Consider the following 23644-nt stretch of genomic DNA (forward strand, 5'->3'; position numbering starts at 1 on the left):
AGCACACCCAGTACTAACCACCAGTGAGATGGAAGAGCAGCACACAGCATTCCCAGTACTAACCACCAGTGAGATGGAAGAGCAGCACACAGCACACCCAGCGGCATTTGAATTAATTCAGTTAAGAGGCTGCAGCATTAGCACCAGAGTTAGCAGGTACATGGAGGACTGGGATGAAACAGGAGGGAAGGTGCGATGAAGAGAGAAGAGTAAATACCGGCGTTTTAAGAAGAGGGCAAGAGCAAGCAGGATCACCACCAACAGCAGGGTGCCTGCAACGATTCCTACTATGCGAGGTGTGTGCTTTGCACGGCTCTGCGGATCTGCAGGCTCCGTTGAAAGTGTTGACTCCGCGAATCCTGGGAAAGGGTAAACGTGAGTGGTTAGCAAACGGAATATGGACTTTGAAGAAGCACACAGAGGAGGACAAAATAATGCTATGAGGTGTGGATGAAGGATGAATACAACCGGACCCGATTATGGAAATAATTGAATGAAATATTTCAATTTTGGGGATTTTGAGCCTCCTGCTTATTGAGTCATCAATGAACTTTTGGAAACAATCCTGACCAGTTGATGGTTAAGTGGATAGAGTAATTTCTCTGAATTATAGTGAACGATCAATAAGTGATGAGACTGTAATGAATCCATATCGTGGACCATCATGAGCAACGTAAACCTGCTCATTGAAATGCCGGGTGCGGTGGAGTGAAAATGCTGTGCTGTGCTGTAGCACAATGTGAATATCTAAATATAACTTTGCTTTTTAACGAATTAAAAGCTGCAAAGAGCGGAATATTGCAGATTGATTGTATTGCAATCCACTGCTAGAGTCCGACGCGCAACGTGTGTGTGGTGTGAGAGCTCCCTCGGCGGAACCTTATTTACTACAAGACTTGGACATTTCGAAGGTAAAGGGGGAGGGGGGCACTTGGATGGCTAGCATGGTATTTTATTGCACACAAAAACTTTCCATCGGATTGTTCAGTGGAGACAAGGTTTGGGAATGCCCTCCCGCTATGAATGCACAGAATCGCAGAGTGTGGAATATGTTTTGCAGGTTGTCCAATTTACAGGCTGCAGAGTTGCCGAACTTCGAACGCAAAGATAATGAGAACAGCACTCGGTAGAGCGCATACCTCGGCCAGGCTGAAGAGCTAAATATTTTGTATCCCACTGATAGGCCAGATCTGCTGACCTAAACTAAAAATCGAATCGGCTTGTTCCCGTCACTGAACTAACTCATCAACCTAGTTGTGTCAATACTCATCCACAACTTTCTGAAATGTTGTTGTTCGTCTTTCGGCTGCTCCCGTTAGGGGTCGCCACAGCGGATCATCCGTTATGATCCGCATACTGATTTGGCACAGGTTTTACGCCGGATGACCTTCCTGACGCAACCCTGGTCGCCTCTTACGACACAAGGATAAGGATTGGGTTTCGCCATGATTCCGGGCTGCCCTACACCCTCTCATAGCGCGGCCCAGCGCAGAGCTCCCGTCCTCAAGCGATCCTCCAACCCAAGCCTCCGAGTAGCCGGATTACAGGCGCACGCCACTACGCCCAGTCCACAACTTTCTGAAATATCATGCTATATATCGTTTTTGTACTCATCTCTCAGTGGTGAAGAATCACTTAGGAAAATTAAAAAATATTATTGTGTCCGGATCTGGATTCGGATCTTCACCAAAACCAAATCAATTCATCCTCGTCACACACCCAACCTGTCCACAACTTATTGAAATCTCGTGATACATATCGTTTTCGGCCCGATCTCCCAATGGTGAACAATCACTTTTAATATTCCAGTATCCAGATCCAGATCCAGATCCATCCATCCATCGGAACCACACTCTGTGCAGAGTATTGGTGCTGCCTAAGCAGTCTCCTTGGCTATTGGACACAATCCTGGACAGGTTACCACTCTGACGCAGGATACCAGCAAGCTGGAACTCATATTACCAACCTCAAAAGGATGACGGGCAGAGTCAACCCCACCTGGTATTAACTCAACAGCCAAGTGTGACTTGAACTCAGGATCCCTCAGATCCCGAGCCCACCACCCTACCCATTACGCCAACACCAGGCATGTAGATCCATATCTTCACCAAAATCTAATCATTTTGCCCTTGTCACACACCCAACATATCCACAAAGTTTAATTCAAATTCGTCCACATTTTGAGATATCCTCTGCACAGACAAACAAACAGACAGACAGACAGACAGACAGGGTGAAAACATAACCTTTGTCCACCTTTGGTGGCAGAGATAATGACACAGGTGTTAGCCTGGTGTTGGCTCAGTGGTTAGGGTGGTGGCTCCTGATCCTCGGGTCCTGAGTTCAATCCCTGTCGGCCGCTGAATTAAATACACCAGGGGGTTGACTCAGCCTGTCATCCTTCCGAGGTCGGCGAAATGGGTACCAGTTCCAGTGTGTGTACTGGTAGAGGGGCAATGCATCAGCGACATAGTCGCGCTTCAATAAAAGATGGCTACCCCGGCAGCTAAGCTGCCATACGACCACCACATAGGTGTTGCTTCTCAAGTAAAATCACTAAAACTACAAAGCTCTCATAGCCTGTACAAAAATAAGACAAACACTCGTTTTTGGAGACCATTGTGTACCGACCGCATTAAAATATGCTTCTGAGAATGCATAGCGTCGGCGGCACCGCAGGTAGTTCCATAGATGAGGAATCTCTAGCTGAACTTCACACAAATGTCATCATCTCTGTGTGAATGAGAGAAGCGTTCGGAGCATTAGACCTCAGTCTCGGAGAAGAATCTTCCGTAAAATATTTTGTTCTGCTGCCCTCAAGCATCAGAATCGGCCCAGGGTTGTTACAAACTATGCACGGTACTCAGATTTATAATGAGGATGAAAAATTGATTCATCAGATCCTCTCTCACTGGAAAACCACGACGGCAGCGCTTCGTGATTAAGCAGTACATATGCTTCCCGATTCATCAGAGAACGATTCGCAGTTGGGACAATCCATAATCACCAAAGATTGTGAAAACCAGAGAGCGGAAAATGGAAAAGCAAAACCGACTCGAGGTTTTGTCAAAGAGAGAAAAGAGCTCAGGAAGTCCATCGTCTGAGCACTTGGTCACAACAAGGGAGGATGTCTGCGTGGCACAGGGTGGGATGTATACCATTTAGGTGTGTACAAGGATCATCCGTGATGATGGACATTCATAAGCATAGCAGTAGTTTTCGCCTTCAAAATGAGATTGCTCGAGTTTATGGACCCACCTCATCTGTGTCATTTTTATTCTCCATGACATCTTTATTCGATCTCTACAAAACGACAATCTGTGCTTCTCAAACTTTGTTCAATTGGTGTTGCTTGAACGTAGCTGCGTCGCTTGCAATTCTTCAGCACATCTCACTCATTGGACAAGTCCGGTGGTTTGGATAAGTCACACGGACACTTGGTCAGACATCGAATACAGGTAGAGACCCACTCGGTGTTGTGAAAACGCACTTGTAATGACTCCTAATTTAGTGGAATTATAATAGATGTTATTGACATTTTAAAACGTCTACATTCATCAGATAAATGCGCGAAAGCATCTCCAGCCCTTTTAATGTTGTTGAGCATCCATCCATCGGGACCAGACTCTGTGCGGAGCATTGGTGCTGCCGAAGCAGTCTCCTTGGCTATTCGACACAATCCTGGAGAGGTCACCACCCCGACACAGGATACCAGCAAGTTGAGACTCATTTTGCCCATCTCAGAAGGATGACAGGCAGAGTCAACCCCATCCGGTATCAATTCAACAGCCGAGTGGGATTTGAACTCAGGATCCTCGGATCCCAAGCCCACCACCCTAACCACCCTAACCATTAAGCCAACACCAGGCATGTTGAGCATACATCCATTCATAGAGTGATAATTAATGTTAAGGAAACACATCGAAATGGGGGTCGTGAGATGCTTTCCTTCATTTTGATACATGGTAAACACAGTGTGTGAAAATGTTCTTGATTACTTCGAAGGTAGCTCTTGATAATACTCGGATCAAATTTTTGGCAGCACGAGTTGTTTGGCTACATCATGTCTGAGTACGGCTTCACGGCTGTTACAGTGCCCCCTAGAGTTCAGGGCAGGGATCTGCGATTTGTTCAGGGAGCGGCGATAACTCACCAACTCTCGCGAAGGACAACGTATGATCTGTAACATGCATCAACTAATGCTGGCAGATAGGATAGCCGACTCAACGTCCATCAGAGGGAGGATTCACTTTGTGATGTGATGCCCCGCTTGTGAAACCCCAATTCAGGTTTATATCCGAGGTGGGACTCAAACCCAGACAAGATAGCTTAAGGGTAAGTAAGTGTGTTGCCTCTGCACCCTTCAAAACTAAAAGAGGTGAAACGATGAGGTATTGATATCACTCTGAGCTTTGAAAAATTCACTCTTTGGTCTGTTCTGTACCATGATCGACGAGCAATGTTAATGGTGGTTTAACAACAGATTATATATACATATATGTCTTATAGACACCTATGAACAAAGTCAATTCTGATTAGACGTTCTCTACTGGTGCGTCAGTAGAGAACGTTCAATCAGAATTGACTTTGTTGATAGGTGTCTATAAGACTGTTCTTCAACATTACTCACACACATACATGTGTATATATATATATATATATATAGTAATCTGGTTCCCAAAGAATGTGTGTTAATTAATTTGCCTTCCCGACTAAAACCAAAACAGAAAAACAAACACCAAAAGCAGATGCCCTTCGAGCTGGAGAGAAACAATCTCATTGGTAGATCCAATGCACCCTGAACCAATAGGTCACATATATATATATATATATATATATATATATATATATATATATATATATATATATATATATATATATATATATATATATATATATATATATATATATATATATATACACACACACACACACAAACATGGTCATGTGCCTGCATGGGAAAAATAAAAAAGTGATGCCACAATTTTCCAATAAACAGAACAGTTGTTGACAACCACAATTAAAATATTGAGTTCTTGGGGTTGATCCAAAAGGCATGACAAGTATCCTGAAGGGATCAACAAGACCTTTATTCCACTTCACGGACTGCTGAAAGCAGGATTGAAGTGTTTTATTTGAAGGAAAGGCAAATCAAATCAATGTGGTAAAAAGGGCAGAAGATCGGAGGGAGAATATATGACCGTTATGTCCTATGGCAAAAAGTGCTATCAATCATAATCTTCTGATGCAAAGCATACTGAAATTCTTTCTGATATTTTTGGACAGGCTGTCCATCATCAAACAGTGTATTCAGCCACCATTGTTGAAAACTCAGGAAAAATAAGAGATGTATGAATTGGTTTGGTTTCTTGGCTGGAGAAGCAATATCAATGGCTTCGACCTTGGGCTGAAGAGTCAATATCAAATGTTTGGACGCTTATCTGGAGAAACATGATCACTGGTTTGGAGCTTGAGCACGAGAAGCAACATCAATGGTTTTTCACTCTGAGACAGGGAGACAATAGCAATGGCTTGGACCAAGACCTAGAGAGACAATAACAATGATTTGGAGCTTGAACCAGGGAAGCAATATCAATGGTTTGGACCCTGAGCTGGAGAAACAAAACAATGGTCTGGACGCTTATCTGGAGAAACATTTTCACTGGTTTGAGGCTTGAGCTGGAGAAGCAATATCATTGGTTTGTACCATGAGCTGGAGAGGCAATATCAAAGGTTTGTAGGTGAGCTGGAGAAGCACCAATAGTTTTGACCCTGAGCTGGAGAAGTATCAATAGTTTGGACCCTGAGCTGGAGGGACAATATCAAAGGTTTGGAGGTGAGCTGGAGAAGCTTTGATAGTTTGGACCCTTCACAAGAGAAGCGATATTGGTTTGGAACCTAAGCTGGAGAAGCATCAATGATTGGGATCTTGAGCTGGAGAGACAATATCAGTGGTTTCAACCATGAGCTGGGGAGGTAATATAAAAGGTTTTGAGCAGGAGAAGCATTAATAGTTTGGACTCTTGGCTGGAGAGACAATATCAATGGCTTGGGCCCTTATCTGGAGAAACATTTTCACTGGTTTGGAGCTTGAGCATGAGAAGCAACATCAATGGTTTGGACCCTGAGCTGGAGAGACAATATCAATGGTTTGGACCCTCAGCTTGAGAAACAATTTTAATAGTTGACAGTCAAGCTGCAACAAATGTGATTGAGAAGCGAAACCAATTAACTACTTCTGTTGAATGTGGGGAAGAAATGCATCAGCAAATAATATGGTAAACACATTTACTGTGTCCACCCAAACATCAGTAGACTTATTAATACAGTTATGTTATTTGGTTCACAGATGTCTCAAGAAATGACCATGAAATGGATGTGAAATTGGAAATCTTCAATGCTTCATGGAAATTTAGTGAAGCGAACAAGTCACAGGAAGCTGTTTTGTAATGAAATGTAATGTTCAAGAGGTTTAGCATCAGCAGACGTGTGAAATGGAATATTTAACATAAAATCCTCTGCAGAGAATTACAGGTATGCAAATGGCACAGCAGGTGAAGAATGAAACACAAGGAATGTACAGAGAGATGAATGGATATCAAAGGGAAGAACGAGAAGTCTGACCTGTACGGTGACTGCCTGCTGCTCCCCTACTACCAAGGGTTGGCAACAGGTTGGACAGCAGGTTCAGCCCTGGTCAAAGAGGATCAAGAGCATTGAATGGTAAAGATGAGAGCAAGGGAGGCAGTAAATACACAAAGAAAGAAGGGTAAAGAAGGACAAAAATTAAGGACAAAAAGGATTGAAAAGAGAGAATAAGAAGAGTGAATAAATGGAAAACAGGAGGAAAAAAAAAAAAGAGACAAAGAAAAGAAAAAAAAATATTTAAAGCTGAACATCAAAGAAGCGAATGAAACTTCAAAAGTGTTCCGCTCATTCCCATTGTTATCTTGTGACGTCGAAAAATATCTCAAACTGAGTTTTGTTTTCTCGACAATGTCTCGACATGGTGCATTCTCGTATCCCTTTCATCATGATGTAAAACTCGGTAAAGTCCAAGCGTTAGATCACATGACTACCAGGTTTAATCATTCATTCCCAATTTCCACCGAGCGTCGGCCGCTGATAAACCACCTCGAGGCTTCTATCAGTTTGATTCAACCTTGAGCATTTCTGTTTTTCAAGCATCTCATCAACAGGCGGTGGAAAGCGTGTTTAAATCTCGACCTTGAAGGTTAAAGTCTGAGATTATTGGGTCTCCACATTGTTTTGGGCTTCAGCCTCAACCCTTCACCATCCTCGGTGTTTCATCGAATGTGCCCACACGACCCAGCAAACATGCACTCACTAGCCATACCCGTGCACATGCACGGGATAGCAGTACAACATAGCTGGTAGCAGACGACAGACCGTACACGGGGAATGACAAAAATACGCATTGTGCAAAATGCAAGTGGTACTATGGAACGCCAAGACTTTCCAAACATTGTCGGCATGTCCGCTAAGTGCCACAGCAATTTCATAGGGATCGTGTGACGGTGAGCCGAGTTTTTAGTGTGCAAGCTTGGTATTATAATAGAGATACTATAAATAATATAAAAAAAAATTAGGAAAAGTGTACCCTCGACAAATGAACAGCAATGACATTTAGTGCAAAAACTACAAAACGACCTGAGAAGGCAAATGTATTGTGAATAAATTTGCTGTTGAACACAATATGGAGTGTTGCATTAGCACAGGGGAAGAGGGGTTACCGCATTTGTTAAGAAGAACAAGAGAAAAGAGATTTGTTAAGAAGAACAACAACATTATGTGTGGCAGCAATGTTTGGTTGTGCGTTAAAGCCATTCAATGGGATGAAGGCCGAACAAGAAAACCGAGGAGATTGTGCGTTCTGCCTCGTTTGTAAATTTCATCAGGAAAAACTTGAGACTTTCCAAATTTCTTGCAACGAGAGACCATTGTGTGCTCCGCTTTGTTCATACCGTATTTCCTAACTTTTCAATAATTAGTCTCATCAAGTCACTCCCTGACTGAGGCACAACCTTGTAACGTCTTTGGCTGCCGGCCCGCAAGTGGCCTGTAAAGCCCCGTGCCAAACATGACATTGGGATTTTTTTTCCCCTTCGTGCGTGTGGATGTTTTACAAAGCGTACCTTTTGTGGCGACTCGCACGCAATCGATCTTCGTCTCCTGCAAGAGCAGCACAGAAAAGCATCGCGTCAGAGGCACCGTTCGGACGAGAAAGGACCGTCGCAGGTCGGCGCGCAATTTTTATACCGGTCAGACTTCTGAGGGTCATCCAAGCATTTTCAGCTCCACACAGCAAGCACTCAATCCACACAATGATGGGTCATGATGGGTCTGTACAAACAAGTGACAATATTCTAATGGCTGTTTGATGAAGGTTTTACATTCTCAAGGAAAGATGAAAACTTTTTGCCTCTTTTTTTCAGTCCATTTCATGCCAATCAATAATCTCAGTGTAAAAGTAATGTTGAGATGTAAAGGGAGGGGGTAAATCAACCAATCAAATATATGTATATATATATATATATATATATATATATATATATATATATATATATATATATATATATATATACAGTATGTATATAGACACACACAGAGACATTAATTCTAATGTACCATACAGTACGATACTCTATTACAGAGCATCAGTGTATTACAGAGCAAAAATTATATTGGGTGGTTTGCTTTTGCCTTCCTGGAAGTAGTTACGGCAGGAATTTGGAAATTGCCCAGGATGTCAGTGGTAGCTTGCCTACTCTTTGCAAAGGATACCATGGGATCTTTAACAACCATCAAGTACGCTTAGTTTAACAGCCATCCGAGGGATGAGGCACACATTTCTGCATCACCCTCCCTGGTGAAACAACAGAACGACAGTATATAGCTGGGCCGAGGTTCAGATCTGGATGAATTAAGGTGACAAATCATTGAGGGAATCACCAGAAGAACAATTCAAACCACTTGATGATGCATGGTGTGTACATATACCAATGGTGGTCCAATGTCATTCAAGCTGCTGCGTATAGTCAGAGTTCGAACCTTCATTGTAATTGTATGATGCAGTATCACAGTGATGACTGCCACTTCCCTGACTATGACTACGACCACTACAAGTACTACGATTATTACAATGCCAACTGCTACCACCAAGTTTTATTTATACACATAACTGAGCTTGCAGCTGTGTTCTAAAAACGATACTTGCCCTTCTTTTTAAGGTTTTGTCCAATTTTGGACACAAAGACTTGTCCCACTTCTGGAGATTTTGTATGCCTTTCGAGTGGAATTCTTTATGACGTGGTGTACAGTCGGAGTGGGATATCATTCAAACTCGCCTCATTCATTAAGAAAACTTCTTGCTACCATGGTTCATTTTGATGAGGATGTCCTTGATTGGGCAATCATCATATGACTGTGCAGCCAATAATGCGTACATTTCAACAGGATCGACGTTCACGTGACCTACAATTCCACCCTGTTTGATATCTCACTTTCCACCATTTTGGTTTTCAGGACTCATTAAAGTGGTGAGTATGTGGCTAAGCATCTTGATTAGTAACACTAGAAAGGCAAAAATGAAAGCATAAACTTCAAAAAGTGTTTGTTCACAAACATTAGCCTGCCTACAATAAGCACAAGTGCAGATGAGATTTTAAACAGACTGCTTCACTTGTTCAGTTGTGACAATGAAAGTTTTGTTGTCATAGTTAAAGAATCTCAAAATACTTTGTGTACAATATGATTTCAATCCCAGAAAATTTAACTCATCTGAAATAAACAAACTCAGGTGTACTCACCCTAAACTGAGCACAACTTGGACCTGAGCAGATATTCCACTCCAACACTGATCCTGCACGGTTTTCCCAAAACTAATGTAATCAAACAAGTGGGAACTTGGACAAGTATCTAGAAGTAGTTGGGATAGGGGGGTACTCAGATATTAGCATGTTTGTGCAGGCTTCAAGGGCCAAATGGCAGAGGATTTTATTTATACAGAGCCAAATGGGGGCCAAATTTATACAGGGGCTATTAAGTAACATAGGAACATATGTAGGTCTTCAGGGACCTCCTGTGTTGAAGTTCCTTGTAACTTTTGTGACACAGTACCGAGAAAGATTGTTTATTACCATAAGGCCTTCGTACAGTGCCGATAGAAAGTCTACACCCCCTTTCAAAATTTTCACCTTTTGTTGCGCTATAGCCTGGAATTAAATTGCATTAAATCAGACTTTTTCCACCTTTATATACACATTGTAACTCAGAACTTCCAAGTGAAAAACAACTTCTACATGTTTCAGAAAATTAATTAAAAATACAAAACTAGAATATCTTGGAAGGATAAGTGTCCACCCCCTTATAATAATAGCAATTGTAAATTAGCTCAGGTGTAACCAATCACCTTCAAAATCACACACTAAGTTAATTGGCCTCAACCTTTGTTAAATTGTAGTGATTCTGATTATTTCAGAATAAAATCAGCTGTTCTTGTACGTTTCCTCTGCCGGGTAGTGGATTTCACAGCAAAGACTGAACCATGAGGACCAAGGAGCTTTCAAAAGACATCAGGGATAAATTTGTGGAAATGCACAGATCAGGGGATGGGTATAAAAATGTTTTAAAGGCCATGAATATCCCTTGGAGCACAGTCAAGATAATCATTGAGAAGTGGAAGACGTATGGTACCACCAAGAACCTGCTTACATCAGGACGTCCATCCAAACTGGATGACCAAGCAAGGAAGAGACTGATCAGAAAGGCCACCAAGAGGCCAATGGCAACTTTGAAAGAGCTATATGCCTTTATAGCAAAGACAGTTCAATGCATGCACGTGACAACAATATCCCAAGCACTCCACAAGTCTGGTCTGCGCAGTAGGGTGGCAAGAATGATGCCATTACTCAAAAAAGTAATGCAAAACGTTACATTTGGCCTTACTGCAAAATGTTATGTTTGGCAAAAACCAAACACAGCACATCACCCAAAGAACACCATCCCTATTGTGAAGCATGGTGGTAGCAGCATCATGTTATTGGGATGTTTCTCATAAGCAGGGACTGGGGCACTTGGCAGGATGGAAGGGAAAATGGATGGAGCAAAATACAGAAAAATCCAAGAGAAAAACGTGCTGCCCTCTGCAAGAAAGCTGAAATTGGGACGGAAGTTCACCTTTTGGCATGACAATGACCTGAAGCACAAAGCCAAAGCTACACTTGAGTGGCTAATGAACAAAATGATAAATATCCTTGAGCGGTCCAGTGAGAGCCCAGACCTAAATCCAATTGAAAATCAGTTGCATGACTTGAAGATTGCTGTCCATCAACGCTCCCCACACAAATTGACTGAGTCTGAACAGTTTTGTACAGAATGGGCAAATGTTGCTCAATCAAGGTGTGCAAAGTTGGTTGAGACCTATCCCCATAGCTACTCACAGCTGTAATTGTTGTCAAAGGTGCTTCCACCGAGTGTTAACTCAGGAGAGTAGACACTTATCCAACCAAAAATTATTGTTTAGTATTTTTAAATTAATTTTCTGAAATTTGTATAATTTGTCTTTCACTTGGAAGCTGTGAGTTACGATGTGTATATAAAGGTGGAAAAAGTCTGATTTAATGCAATTTAATTCCAGGCTCTAAGGCAACAAAAGATGAAAATGTTGAAATGGGGAGGGGGGGGGATCTTTCTATCAGCACTGTATGTTCCCGAATGCTCCACTTACCCCTCCAGCCGAGCTCATCGCCTGCACGTACACTGCGTAGCTCTTCTGTGGGTCTAGCGGAGCATTCCAAAATCCACCATAAGTCTCGTTGTCACCAATGATGAACGAGCGTGGTGATGAGAGCATGGAGGGCGGAAGCTCAGCAGCAATATAATGCCGTGGCTTGTCATCTCCCTGTGAGGAGTCGAAGCTCTTGGGATTTGAGAAACAGGCCGGAGGCTCAGGAGATCGGCGGTGTCGTGCATCTTGTGGGAGTTCGACCACAACCAGTTGATAGGCCCTGCGAGGAGAGGGAAAAGTACTTGTGATGGTGGAGATGCAAAGGCCATAACAGGACTTGTGCAACAGTGACAGATGTGGGCATCATACAACCATGCTTTCTGGTACAAATAATAACCTTGATATTTCATCTACTCTTGTATTTTGGTTGAGCTTTAAAAAAGAAAAGGCCAAAAACTGGTAGAGATTAGTTTTGTCTTTGAGAACAAAAACACACAAGGAGCTGATGCTCCCTGTCCTCCACCTTTTGGGTGGTATGAGGTATGTATCTGTGTTATATCAAAGCTAAATTTTGAACATTTTTTGAAATATCACGTACACAAGCTAAGTTACTGAGATGGTTGTGATGCCACCATAATTCAGCCAATCACAGCTGTGATCTAACCAGGTTGAGATAATGTCACGAGGAATAGACATCTTTTATATGAAAGCTCAATGTTTGACGGTTTTTGAAATGTCGCGTATGCAAAAGTACATGGACAGAATGTCGTTGAGTCGACCAGTCCGTCAGTCGGTCAGGTAGTCAGTCGGGTAGTCGGTCGGTCAGGTTGCCTTTCGGTCGGGTGTCGGTGGGATGGGTGTCGTTGGGACGGAGCCCCTTTTAATGTCCCCCATCTCCGACGTTGTCGAAGGGGTGAGGGACAATAACAATGGGCAATATGCATCACAGCACATCACATCTCTCCTTAAAATAATGGTAACGACTCTCCTGAAGTGCAGTCTGGCAGACAAAAAGCTTTGTAAAGAAACCAAAACGATCGTGGACATTTGAAGGTCATGGCCACAAGGAAGGTGATAGTGTATGAGCAGGTGAATACAACACCAGATCGAAGTAATAACGCAGCTGCTACAAATTTGTGGGGCAGATGGTGTGGGGGAGCCTCCAGCTCAGAACTACAAGGAGGGTTTGGATCGAGTCCCATCTTTGTGTTTTGGATAATTTAATATCCCAGGATGCTCACCAGCACAGCAAGAGACATCTCCTTTCACCGATGAGGGCCGAAGGATTTCTTGGAGGTCTTTCATCTTTCATAAAAGGCTGTGATGGTTTAATGTTCGGGTAAGCAACTTCTTTTGCAATTGAATATCTGACAGTATTCACTTACTATACCTAATGAGTTTGGGGAAACATAAAGCAAGAAGGAAGCAATTAAAAAATACACAAGACACCTTTGAATGAGAGTCCTTTGCTTCAAAGGTCATTTTTGAAGAATGACGCGTTCGCACAAGCTGTGCAGATCGATTAGCAAAAGGATATCAAAATCAATAAGAAAACCCTTGGGGTAAGATAAACTCGAGGTTTGTTCCCTTCAATTTGATCATATCCTTTTTACCTTTTGCAAGGTATTTCAGGGTTACGGTTACCTGCTGAAATCCCTCGCTTGGAAACATCGTGGTGATCTCTAAACGACGTCAAACAAACCTGTTCACCTCGTACACCACCATCTCCTCCTGACAATTAGCTGCTCAACAGATACGCACCCATAATCCCTCTTAATATTTACAACTCGTGATTCATACTCATCAGCAAAGAGAAGATAAAGTTTGTTTTCTTATATTACACACACAAATACAAAAACTTGTCACATGTTTGCTTTCAGAACGGGCAATGACAGGCCTTTGAGATGAAAGACATGGTACAAACCTGATCGGTGCGCCACGTGCCGCGGCTGGTTTCAGCAGCACTGTGAGGGTGGTGTCAGTTTCTTCCAATGGATGCTCCACATCATAGTTAGGCATCGAGGGTGCTGGAGACAGGACACATTGATAAAGTTTCATTTTCATTTAATCATTGTGCTTAAAGCTTTGCCTGAACAGTGACAGGAGATGAAGTGTTTTCAAAGATATCAATTTTATAAGTTTCTGAGTACGAAATGTCCCATCCAATCACAAAAGTTGTCAATTTTATGAAACAGATTTGACAAATACAATCATATTGATACCACTTCACAATAATACTCATATCTACACTTTCTGGAAGAAAGCGACAAAACTTGCGAACATATTTCTTATCTAAAAAATGCAATCACGCCTTTAGGATGTTTGAGAGCATCAGCATCATGAACTGAATACAAAATGTACAACCAACAAGAAAAGCAGAAAATAAAACTTTTTCTGAAGGGTGTCCTTCAATGGAAGATATTTTTGGACAATAGCATCACTCAAGTTTCCACACCTACATGGTTGAACATCTCAACGACCACACTTCATCGTGTCCTGATATCACGGTTTGGCCAGAAATCTCACCAGACCACCACCACAAGTCTTTCAGCACAACTTCACATGGGACTGGAGGGGCACCACCCACCAGATATGTTGGTGCTGAAATGAACAGTAACTCTCGGCCCAATGCCCCGGCTGGTTCTGGCTCCGAGTGTGAAGGCGTAGAGCGTGCCAGGGTGTAGGCCCACAAACTCGTGCTGCCGCTCACTACCTCGCTTGTATACCGTGCCACTGTCTCCAGCCACATCAAAGTTCTCATCAAAAGATCTTTGGCCTTGATATGAAACCTGAGAAAGTGCAGCATTCAGAATTTTGAGAGAAGTACAATTGGTCACGGCTAAGGAGAGTGAAAATAATGACGACACTAATTAACCCTGGGATGTACACCAAGAGAATAAGAAAAATAAGAAATGCAAACAACAAAGATTGTGCAATCATACTTTGATCCTGCATGGATGGAAGTGCACAAATGATGTTTATTTGTTGATTTTAAAGAAACATTCGCATTGTCAGTGTCTGACAAACCAAAACAATCTCACTCAAATTATGAATAAACAAGGAGAAAAAGACATAAAATATCATAGCCCCCATGGTTTTAATAATTTCTGCTGTCTGGAGTTAAAAGGCGAACCCATATTTATTGACAACTAAAATGGCCGCCAGTCCACCAGTCGGCCATCTTTGATCAGATCACAAAATAAAGTGAGGTGCACGTGCATGCCATCGTGTTCTGTGCTTGTACCTCGTTTGAACAAATCGGACCATACATGTCTGAGAAATGGTTAAGGACGTGTTCAACATCAGGTTTTTACAACTAAAATGGCCGCCAGTCGGCCGTCTTTGATCAAATCGTGAAACAAAATGATGCACATATGTGCACCATTACATGTTGTCTTTGTGCCAAGTTTGAACAAAATCAGTCTCTACATGTCCGAGATATGCCCGAGCATGGACAGATGGACGGATGGACGGGCGAGACCCAATCCATAAGCCCTCGTTTCGGACTAAGTCCAACGGGGGCTGATAAACCCGATAAAATGTGTTATTTGCTCTCACACACAAAAGGATTTTGGTCAAAACGTTTACCGAAATCCGCAATTGTCACGTAATCTATATTAATATTTCGGCAAGCCCCTTTCTTTGTTCCACCATCAGATTTTTGTTACTGCATGAAATGAAACAAGATTTGGCACATATACTAATGATATTATTGTCTTCCTTTAGAGGCCCCTCAAAATTCGTTTTGAAGCATTTTCACAAACTCCAACGGATTCCATTCAAATTCGGTACGATTATGGCTTTTGGTCCAACTTAGGTCATTGGCTTCAATTTTTTTGGATAACACTTCCGATATTCGAAAAAAAACGATAAATCGATATCCGTTGTGGGATTTGCCATTCAAATCCACTCAAGTTTAAGGCCGACAGGGGATGCAAATTTCCACTTTGCCCCGGGCGCTGTTTACCTCCGCTACACCAAGCTTGGAATGCGTTAGGGTTAGGGTTTGGGTTAGTGTTAGGGTTAGGGTTAGCTACCCTAACACTAACCCTAACAGCTAACCCTAACGCTAACAGCTAACCCTAACCGCTAACCCTAACTGCAACCCCAAATGCAACCCTAACCCTAACCGCTAACCCCTAACTGCTAACCCCTAACCACTAACAGCTATTCAGGAAATTTGCAAGAAAGCCCGAGCAACGCCGGGCATTACTACTAGTTGGGTATAATATCAAAAATCGAACTGAGTTTACATTCTACCTGGTTATAAACACACTCTAATCATTTACCCAGAAAGTGAGGACTAATATTAGCACTACCATAAACTAGTGCCTGCAATGGCATCTACCACATCATCGGAAATAACGTACGCACGCATGCGCACACACGCGCGCACACACACACACACACACACACACACACACACACACACACACACACACACACACACACACACACACACACACACACACACACCTTATATTGCTGTGTTTCATGCTGCAGTAGTATAACCTTTGTACAAATTAGCCAGATTTAGTTAACCTCATGGTAAATGTTTGAAATGTATCGTTCCACGCAGATTTATCCATATATGAAAATGACACACAAACATGAATGAAGGAGTCAGATCTCATCAGTTGTAAAAGCTTCATCACTCCCAGAATAATCTCAACAACACATGTGATATTGGTGCGGTGAATGGGATGAAAGTACAGGGTATGATCCAGTTGAGAAGGAATGAGGCCGATAAGATGGATGGCAATCAGTTGAACGTGAGCATGATGGACGACACTGAACAAGAAAGGTGAAAATTTTGAACCTCGTAGAGCGTGATGAGGCCATTGCAGTGGTGTGGTTCACTCCATTGCAGCTGCATCTTGTCTTCCCACGTCTGTGCCTTGAGCGAATGCAGAGGGACCGGTCCCGGCACTACGGGGAACAGCACGACCGCAGAGCCTAAGGTGAGGCACATCACGACATCTCGACAGCTCGGTGTTTATATGACCTTTCTGTTACCGCGACAATAGCACGAAGGCCTTCCTTCCCATTTTACAACCTGAAAACGCTTGTGAGGTCCTGCTTCATAGCATTGTGTAAACTCGGTCATTTAAACACATTTCCTGGATTACAATCCGAAATGCCAAACACGTGATAATCCTATTAATTTTTGACTTTGACTTGCCAAATCAATTTATACCGAACGGTGGCTGTTCAGCAAGTTAGTGACATCACATGGAAGCAGGAAAAATAAAATAATGAGGAGTGTGGTGAAACATTGAAATTGCGATAAAACGACAATGCACAAAAATTCATTTTTAAATATTATGAAGAGATAACAGGTATATTATCCATGACGATTGACTTTTATGGCAGGCTACACATTTACTGATCATCCTTTGCATATGGAACCCGATCGTCCAAAAGAGAGAACGCAACAATAGAAGAGGTAATAACATTGTTTCATTGCTGAACAATGAAGGAAAGCCATTGGATATTTCCTATTGCATTGTTAGTAAATTGAGGGATAAATCATTGGCCTTATAATAATGGGGTTAACCTTTTTAAAGAAAGGTCAATATTTTTAAACAACTTCTTTTTGACCTTAATTCCCATCTCCAGTGCAGTCCCCGACTTGGATTTCACTTCTACAAAGTGATCCATCAAGTTCATCTTCCTGGTTCACACCAACCACATTCGCTTTCTTCCCACCACATCACACCATCCGACCTTTTGCTTCCCTCTACTCAACCTCCAAGCTACGGTTGGTCCATTGCATTTCTTACCTGGTTCCCATCCTCCAGCCTAAACACATGCCCAAACCACCTCAAACTAGGAGTTCTCATCTCTGATATGATGATTCTTACTTCCAGATTATCTTTGACATCTTCAGTTATCCTTCTTTCCTCAAAATGAAACCTTGGCCTGCCATTTTCGTATTCTCATGATCTAAGTTCTTTCTCGCATCTTTTCCTCTTTCTTCCTTAACACATAATTTGTCCATGCTGAATGAATCTTGGTCTTCCATATTGTTATTTTACATCTTAAAGGCTTTTACATCTTGCATCACTCCAGAAACTTCATACCATCTCTTCCGTCCTGTCTTCAGCATTCCTCTTCATTTCAAATTCACACCGCCATTCTTCATGAAGCACTTTGGCCAAATACTTGAAGCTAACTGTTGGTCTTTGCCTTCTACCTCTTCTCTCCACCTTGTACCATGTTCATTTCTTCCATTCCTGCTCCACAATTCATCATAACCTCTGCTTTGTAGCATTCATCTAAAACCCCCCTTCCTCTACACTTTCTTGCCACTTCACCAAACTCACATGCAGGTCCTCCATGGTTCCCTTTATCTTGACAACTATCAGACATTCATCAACAGTAAAGACAAAACTAGGCAGCCTGGGGATGGTTTCTCACTGGCAAGTTTCACGAAAATTGTACTTTCGTCAGTGGGGTGTCATAGCAACCCCATTGTGCATTTTGTGATAAAAGCATAAAATTTGGCAAAGAGATAGACATATATATATATATATATATATATATATATATATATATATATATATATATATATATATGGATCAGATGTGGATATTGGGGCATTGCAGATTTGGCCCCTGACGACTGTGGGAAACCATCTTACAAAATGGCTGCCAAGCAATATGGTAGCTCTGAGGAACTGCTCAATTCAGAAGAAGTGGTGGTTTCAGTGGGGGTAATTAGACAATGGTAAGTCCTAGGAGATTATTGTTAATCATTGCTAATCAGCCATTGCACAGTAAATTCTGTGAACATTGCAAATGAATAAATTATGCAAACATTTACGCGCGCTTACACACACACACACACACACACACACACACACACACACACACACACACACACACACACACACACACACACACACACACACACACACACACACACACACACACACACACACACACACACACACGGCTGTGCATTCAAGTACACCCTTTATGCACTTGCAGCACTTCACACAACCCTCCTTGCATTTCCAAGACACAAGCTCGTAGCAGGTTTGGGGCGGCATCAGGTAGTGTGGTCCTGTGAGGCTCGAACAGACCATCACCAGTCTTGGTCCAACCCCAGCTGGTCTGTGAAGTCATTGCCACCACTGGTGGCCATTTCGTAAGATGGTTGCCACAGCCATCAGAGGCCAAATCTGTGATGCCCCAATATCCAGATTTGTTCATACTATATTAATCTAACTGTTTGCCAAATTTGGTGCTTTTCTCACAAAATGCACAATTGTAGTGAATATTTTGGCCATGGGCCACCACTACGTTATTTCCTTCAATCACAGCAAAATGCGATTTTTGTTTTCAGAAAACAACTCCCTTTATAGAATCAAAAACTAACCTCTTAATGAAGATTTGCAACACGTGTTTCTCCTGTGTATATATCGGAAGGAAATGACTTAATTAAAGGATGGGATAATGTAATTACATTCGTTAGCTATTTCGTGTGTGTGTGTGTGTGTGTGTGTGTGTGTGTGTGTGTGTGTGTGTGTGTGTGTGTGTGTGTGTGTGTGTGTGTGTGTGTTAGATAATTATGTTTCTCGTTCAATTACACCAATTAGCCTCTCCAGAGACAGTGTATCTTGAAAAGACCTCGTTATTCCCTTAATCCCTCTGTGTTGCTTCACTTCTCACTAAACTCCGGCACGGAGTCGCTGGTGTTGTTGTTGAACGGATTTGTTCCATGTGATGTGATGTGCAGGACATCACATGGACAGTCACACGTGCATTGGCCAACTTTTGGGTGTTTTGGCAAATGGGTTTTGAATTTCAATGATTTGTCTGGAAAGATAACAATCAACAGCCTTCGTGGCACATGACATCATTCAGCCGATTGGTTGGTTCCCGAGTGTCTGGGCCAAAGAGATTTCGGGTTTTAAGATGGTGGACAAAATTGGTTGAACAGAACAGAGAGCGAGTTAAACGGTGGCAGGAGAGAGAAGGTCTTGTTCAAGGGCAGCTGAAGAGGAGATCTTGGCAGCGGTGATGAAAAGCAGTGTCACTCACCAAGAGTTGGAAAAGTTGCGTCGACGGGAAAGCCACAGCTCCCCAAAGGGACCTTCATCCGGGAGGATGCAACTCAGAGCCTCGCCGTGGTGGACACCTCTCCAGCCCCCACCCCCATTCTCATCCCTTGGGAATATAGGACGTGCTGTACAAAAATGTTATATCCTCCCACCTTCGTTTCATGTTCCTTCCCTCCTGTTTTTCTATAATCCCCTTGTGTGTGTGTATACGGGTGTAAGGCACAGAGTTAAAAATTACCCCCAGTTGGGGGTGACGGTCATCTCTGAAGCTCTGTAGATGTGGATCTCTGATCAGCTTAGAATGGCATCGATGTCATCTTGTCTTTTGGTTCAATGTACAGACGAAAGCCCGGGAGTAAAAAAGACAGAAAACTTCAGAAATCAAACTACATTTCTGAGTTATCCGGAGATAGATTTTGAAAATGGTTTATTTGGTACATTTATGATCAATGTGTCTTCAAAAGGATAGAAACCGGACCTCAGAAATCAAACCGCATTTCTGAATCATAAATGGCGGATGATATTTTGACAATGGATGATTTCACAAGTTTACAGCATCGGTGACCTTGACAATGACCTTCAATCGTGTCTAAAGTCATACCGTCGTGCATCACTCATCGACCCCTACCTACATACCAAGTTTCATCAAGATCAGGCAAATTTTTTTTGACCGTATCACATCGACGATTTTTCCATCTTTTAAGACACGTGACTCGATAACCAGGACGAATATTAAAAAAACCGGCTTGACCAAATTTACATATTGTTCCATATTATCAGAATCCGAAGGAATTTCGAAGATCGGATCATAAACGGCGGAGGAGATAGATTTTGAAAATGGATGATTTCGCAACTTTGGAGTGACCTTGACGTTGACCTTGACCTTCAATCGGGTCAAAGGTCATACCGTCGTGCATCCCTCATCGACATCTTGCCACATACCAAATATCAGGAAAATCAGAAGAAAAAAATGGGGACGTCCGTACGTACGGACATCGAGACTGGTTTTATTAGGTCATCTCGTTAGAAATGACCTAAAAAGGTGAGCCCATGTCTGTTTAGAGATGAGGGCATGTTTTCCTGACCGCAATGGTTCCTTTTCCTCTTCCTTGTTCTTGAATCCTCACCCTCAATTATATACTGTGAATCCTTATTCTTATTGTGTCTTTATTTTTGTTCATGAGAAATGGAAACTGCATCTGGAAGAAAGCATGTTCTGGCAAAGGGCAGCACTCTTAAAAGACTGACGGGAAGAGCATGAGATGATAATAAAAGTAATAATAATAATAATCATAATAATAATGACTAGAGAGTTCATAGAAGACCTTACCCCATGCAGTGCTCTAGTATTAATTAAATTGAAATAAAATAATGATTTTAAAGGTCGGAATTTTTTTGTCCAGAAGTTCAGCACCGTTGATGCAGTGTTTTATACACCACCTTATATAACACGTCCAAGTACTGCAAAACTGGAGGATTGTGGAAGCGATAAGAAGGTTATTTGTGTTCTTGAGTGTTCAAGTATGTCATTCAAATCTAAATAAAAACAAGAATTTTAAAGGTCTATTCTATTGTCTTTTCCCATTTAAAAGGGTAAGTCGGCAACATTTCCTTTTCATAATTTGCTTTTTAAAACTCATCGTAATTGGCCCTGAGGGTATCATGAGTCAACCACAAAGTATTGACTCTCATCACTTCGCCACCAGACCAGGTGGAGCAGTAGGTTATTCTTCTCCGAAAGATCATGATGTGAAGTACTTGGATTTTTTTTAAATCAGGCATTTGATCGTATTTCTCCTGAGACAAGTTTAGTTCTTTAGAAGTTAAAATCCATGACCTTACAGTGCCTTCAAGCAAAAGTGATAACTTATAGTGGGTCAATCCATCATCCTCAACATGAGCCGATAACCACATATGTTTGGATTTGTCACAACTGCATGGCCAGAGATTGTGTTCCACAATTATAGTAGAAGGGCACTTGGTGGAGCATATACCTCCAACACGTAATGCCTGATCCACGAGAATATATTGGGCCCAATCAATACATTTTTGAAGTAGAACGGGCACTCGTAGAGCGCATACCTTCGCCGCAGCCACTAGTTACCTTTGTATTAAGTTGTCCACAACGCATCTCAATACAAATATGCATTTCGTGACCCCCATGACCTTTGACCCACAACCGCTACCTAGGGTGACAATAGTACTATACCTTGTGTCATTTCAGAAGATGGGGAATTGAACACTGAACATTTTGGAGTTAATTTGATGTAAATCGGAAACATATTAACCGTTTTCAACATGAAAAAACGATATTGACCTTTTTGTGACCTTGACCTTTGATCCGATCGCTCCCAAAATCTAATGGATTTGTCCTTTCATGATGCCAAACAAATCCAAAACAATTAAAGCCTCTCTGCGTTTTTTTTTTTTTTTTGCGTTAAGTTGTCCACAACGCTTTCCGATATAAATGTGAATTTGTCTGACCCCCTTGACATTTGACCCCCAACCGCTGCCTTGGGTGACAAAAGTACTATACCATGTGTCATATTAGAGGATGGGGAATTTAATTTTGAACATTTTGGAGTTAATTTGCTGTAAATCAAAACAAAATTGACAATTTAATCGCGAAAAAACGATTTTGACCTTTTTGTGACCTTGACCTTAACCTTTGATCCGATCGCTCCCAAAATCTAATCGATTTGTCCTCTCGTGATGCCAAACACATCCACAAAATTTCATGACAATCTGCGAAGTGGTTTTTGTGTAATGTTGTCCACAACGCTTACCAATCAAAAACTCCATTTTGGTGACCCCCTTGAACTTTGACTTCCACAGACTAACTAGGGTTGCAAACATTATACCATACGCTATATCAGTGGATCGGGATTTGAATACTGAACATTTTGGACTTAATTTGATGTAAATCGGAACAAAATTGACACTTTAATCGCAAAAATCCGATTTTGACCTTTTTGTGACCTTGACCTTAACCTTTGATCCGATCGCTCCCAAAAGCTTTGCCTGGCATCCTTGAGTAACTGCACATCATCTCTGAAAATTTCATGCAAATCGGTCCAGCAGTTTTTGCGCAATGTTGTCCGCACACATATTTACCAATAAATAAATACACAGGGGTCAATACAATACCTTAGTCAAACGAAGTTTGCGAAGGTAAATAATGTATCGTTTTTGACACTATCTCTCAATAGTGAAGAATCATTTAAAAATCTAGCAGTTGGATCCAAATCCGGATCTTCACAAAAATCTAATCAGTTTGTCCTTGTCACACACTGAACCTGTTCACAAAATTTAATCCGGATCCGTCCACAACTTTTTGAGATATCCTGTATACAGACAAACAGAGAAACAGACAGATAGGGGTGAAAACATAACCTCCTTCATCCTTGGTGGAAGAGGTAAATAAGCTTTATTTAAACATCTCCAAACTGGAGTTCATAGAACACCTTAAGCTGCACAGTCTTGAGAAAAGGGACATGGGAAGAGTCTTTTAAACTCTTGCTTTGCGTTTTGCACTAAACAAACAGAGCGAGGAACTGCCCTATTTGTTTGAATGCTGAATCTCACAGTTACTCCGCCCTCAGTGCATGAGGAAGCCTTAATGTTTTTTCCAAGTACACTGCAGTACTGTACTGTTAAATGGAAGGTTTTTGAAAGTGCCAAGAAGGCGATTTGTGTTCTCAGTATTCAAGTATAATATTCAATTGAAATAAAATAAAGATTTTAAAGGTTGTAGAAAAAAACACCTTTTTCGGAAGTTTACCGCCGTCGATGCACCGTCTTTTATACCACCTTATTGAATACGTTAC

The 23644-nt window shown here is 41.9% G+C and overlaps 1 protein-coding gene and 1 pseudogene across 8 annotated transcripts in view; both read right to left on the minus strand.

Annotated features, from left to right (window-relative positions):
- The window catches only part of LOC147013237 (receptor-type tyrosine-protein phosphatase mu-like), a 363240-nt gene that overhangs the window by 170382 nt on the left and 169214 nt on the right, over positions 1-23644 (minus strand). For 5 of the 8 annotated variants that reach the window (XM_085854912.1, XM_085854907.1, XM_085854909.1 and 2 more), the window contains exons 10-16: positions 16569-16678; positions 14337-14538; positions 13674-13776; positions 11750-12029; positions 8157-8193; positions 6625-6693; positions 218-359 (exon numbers count right to left, since the gene is read on the minus strand). In XM_085854912.1, the coding sequence (XP_085711038.1) occupies positions 218-359; positions 6625-6693; positions 8157-8193; positions 11750-12029; positions 13674-13776; positions 14337-14538; positions 16569-16678 (943 nt within the window). The remainder of the gene's footprint in view (positions 1-217; positions 360-6624; positions 6694-8156; positions 8194-11749; positions 12030-13673; positions 13777-14336; positions 14539-16568; positions 16679-23644) is intronic. The other 3 variants (XM_085854911.1, XM_085854910.1, XM_085854908.1) reach the window with 1 other exon arrangement.
- On the minus strand, positions 1428-1568 carry LOC147013238 (signal recognition particle RNA; annotated as a pseudogene).

This window comes from Eptatretus burgeri, chromosome 14, assembly GCF_056783735.1.
Source record: "Eptatretus burgeri isolate ZD-2024b chromosome 14, Ebu_testis_v1, whole genome shotgun sequence".
NCBI classification, from domain to species: Eukaryota; Metazoa; Chordata; class Myxini; order Myxiniformes; family Myxinidae; genus Eptatretus; species Eptatretus burgeri.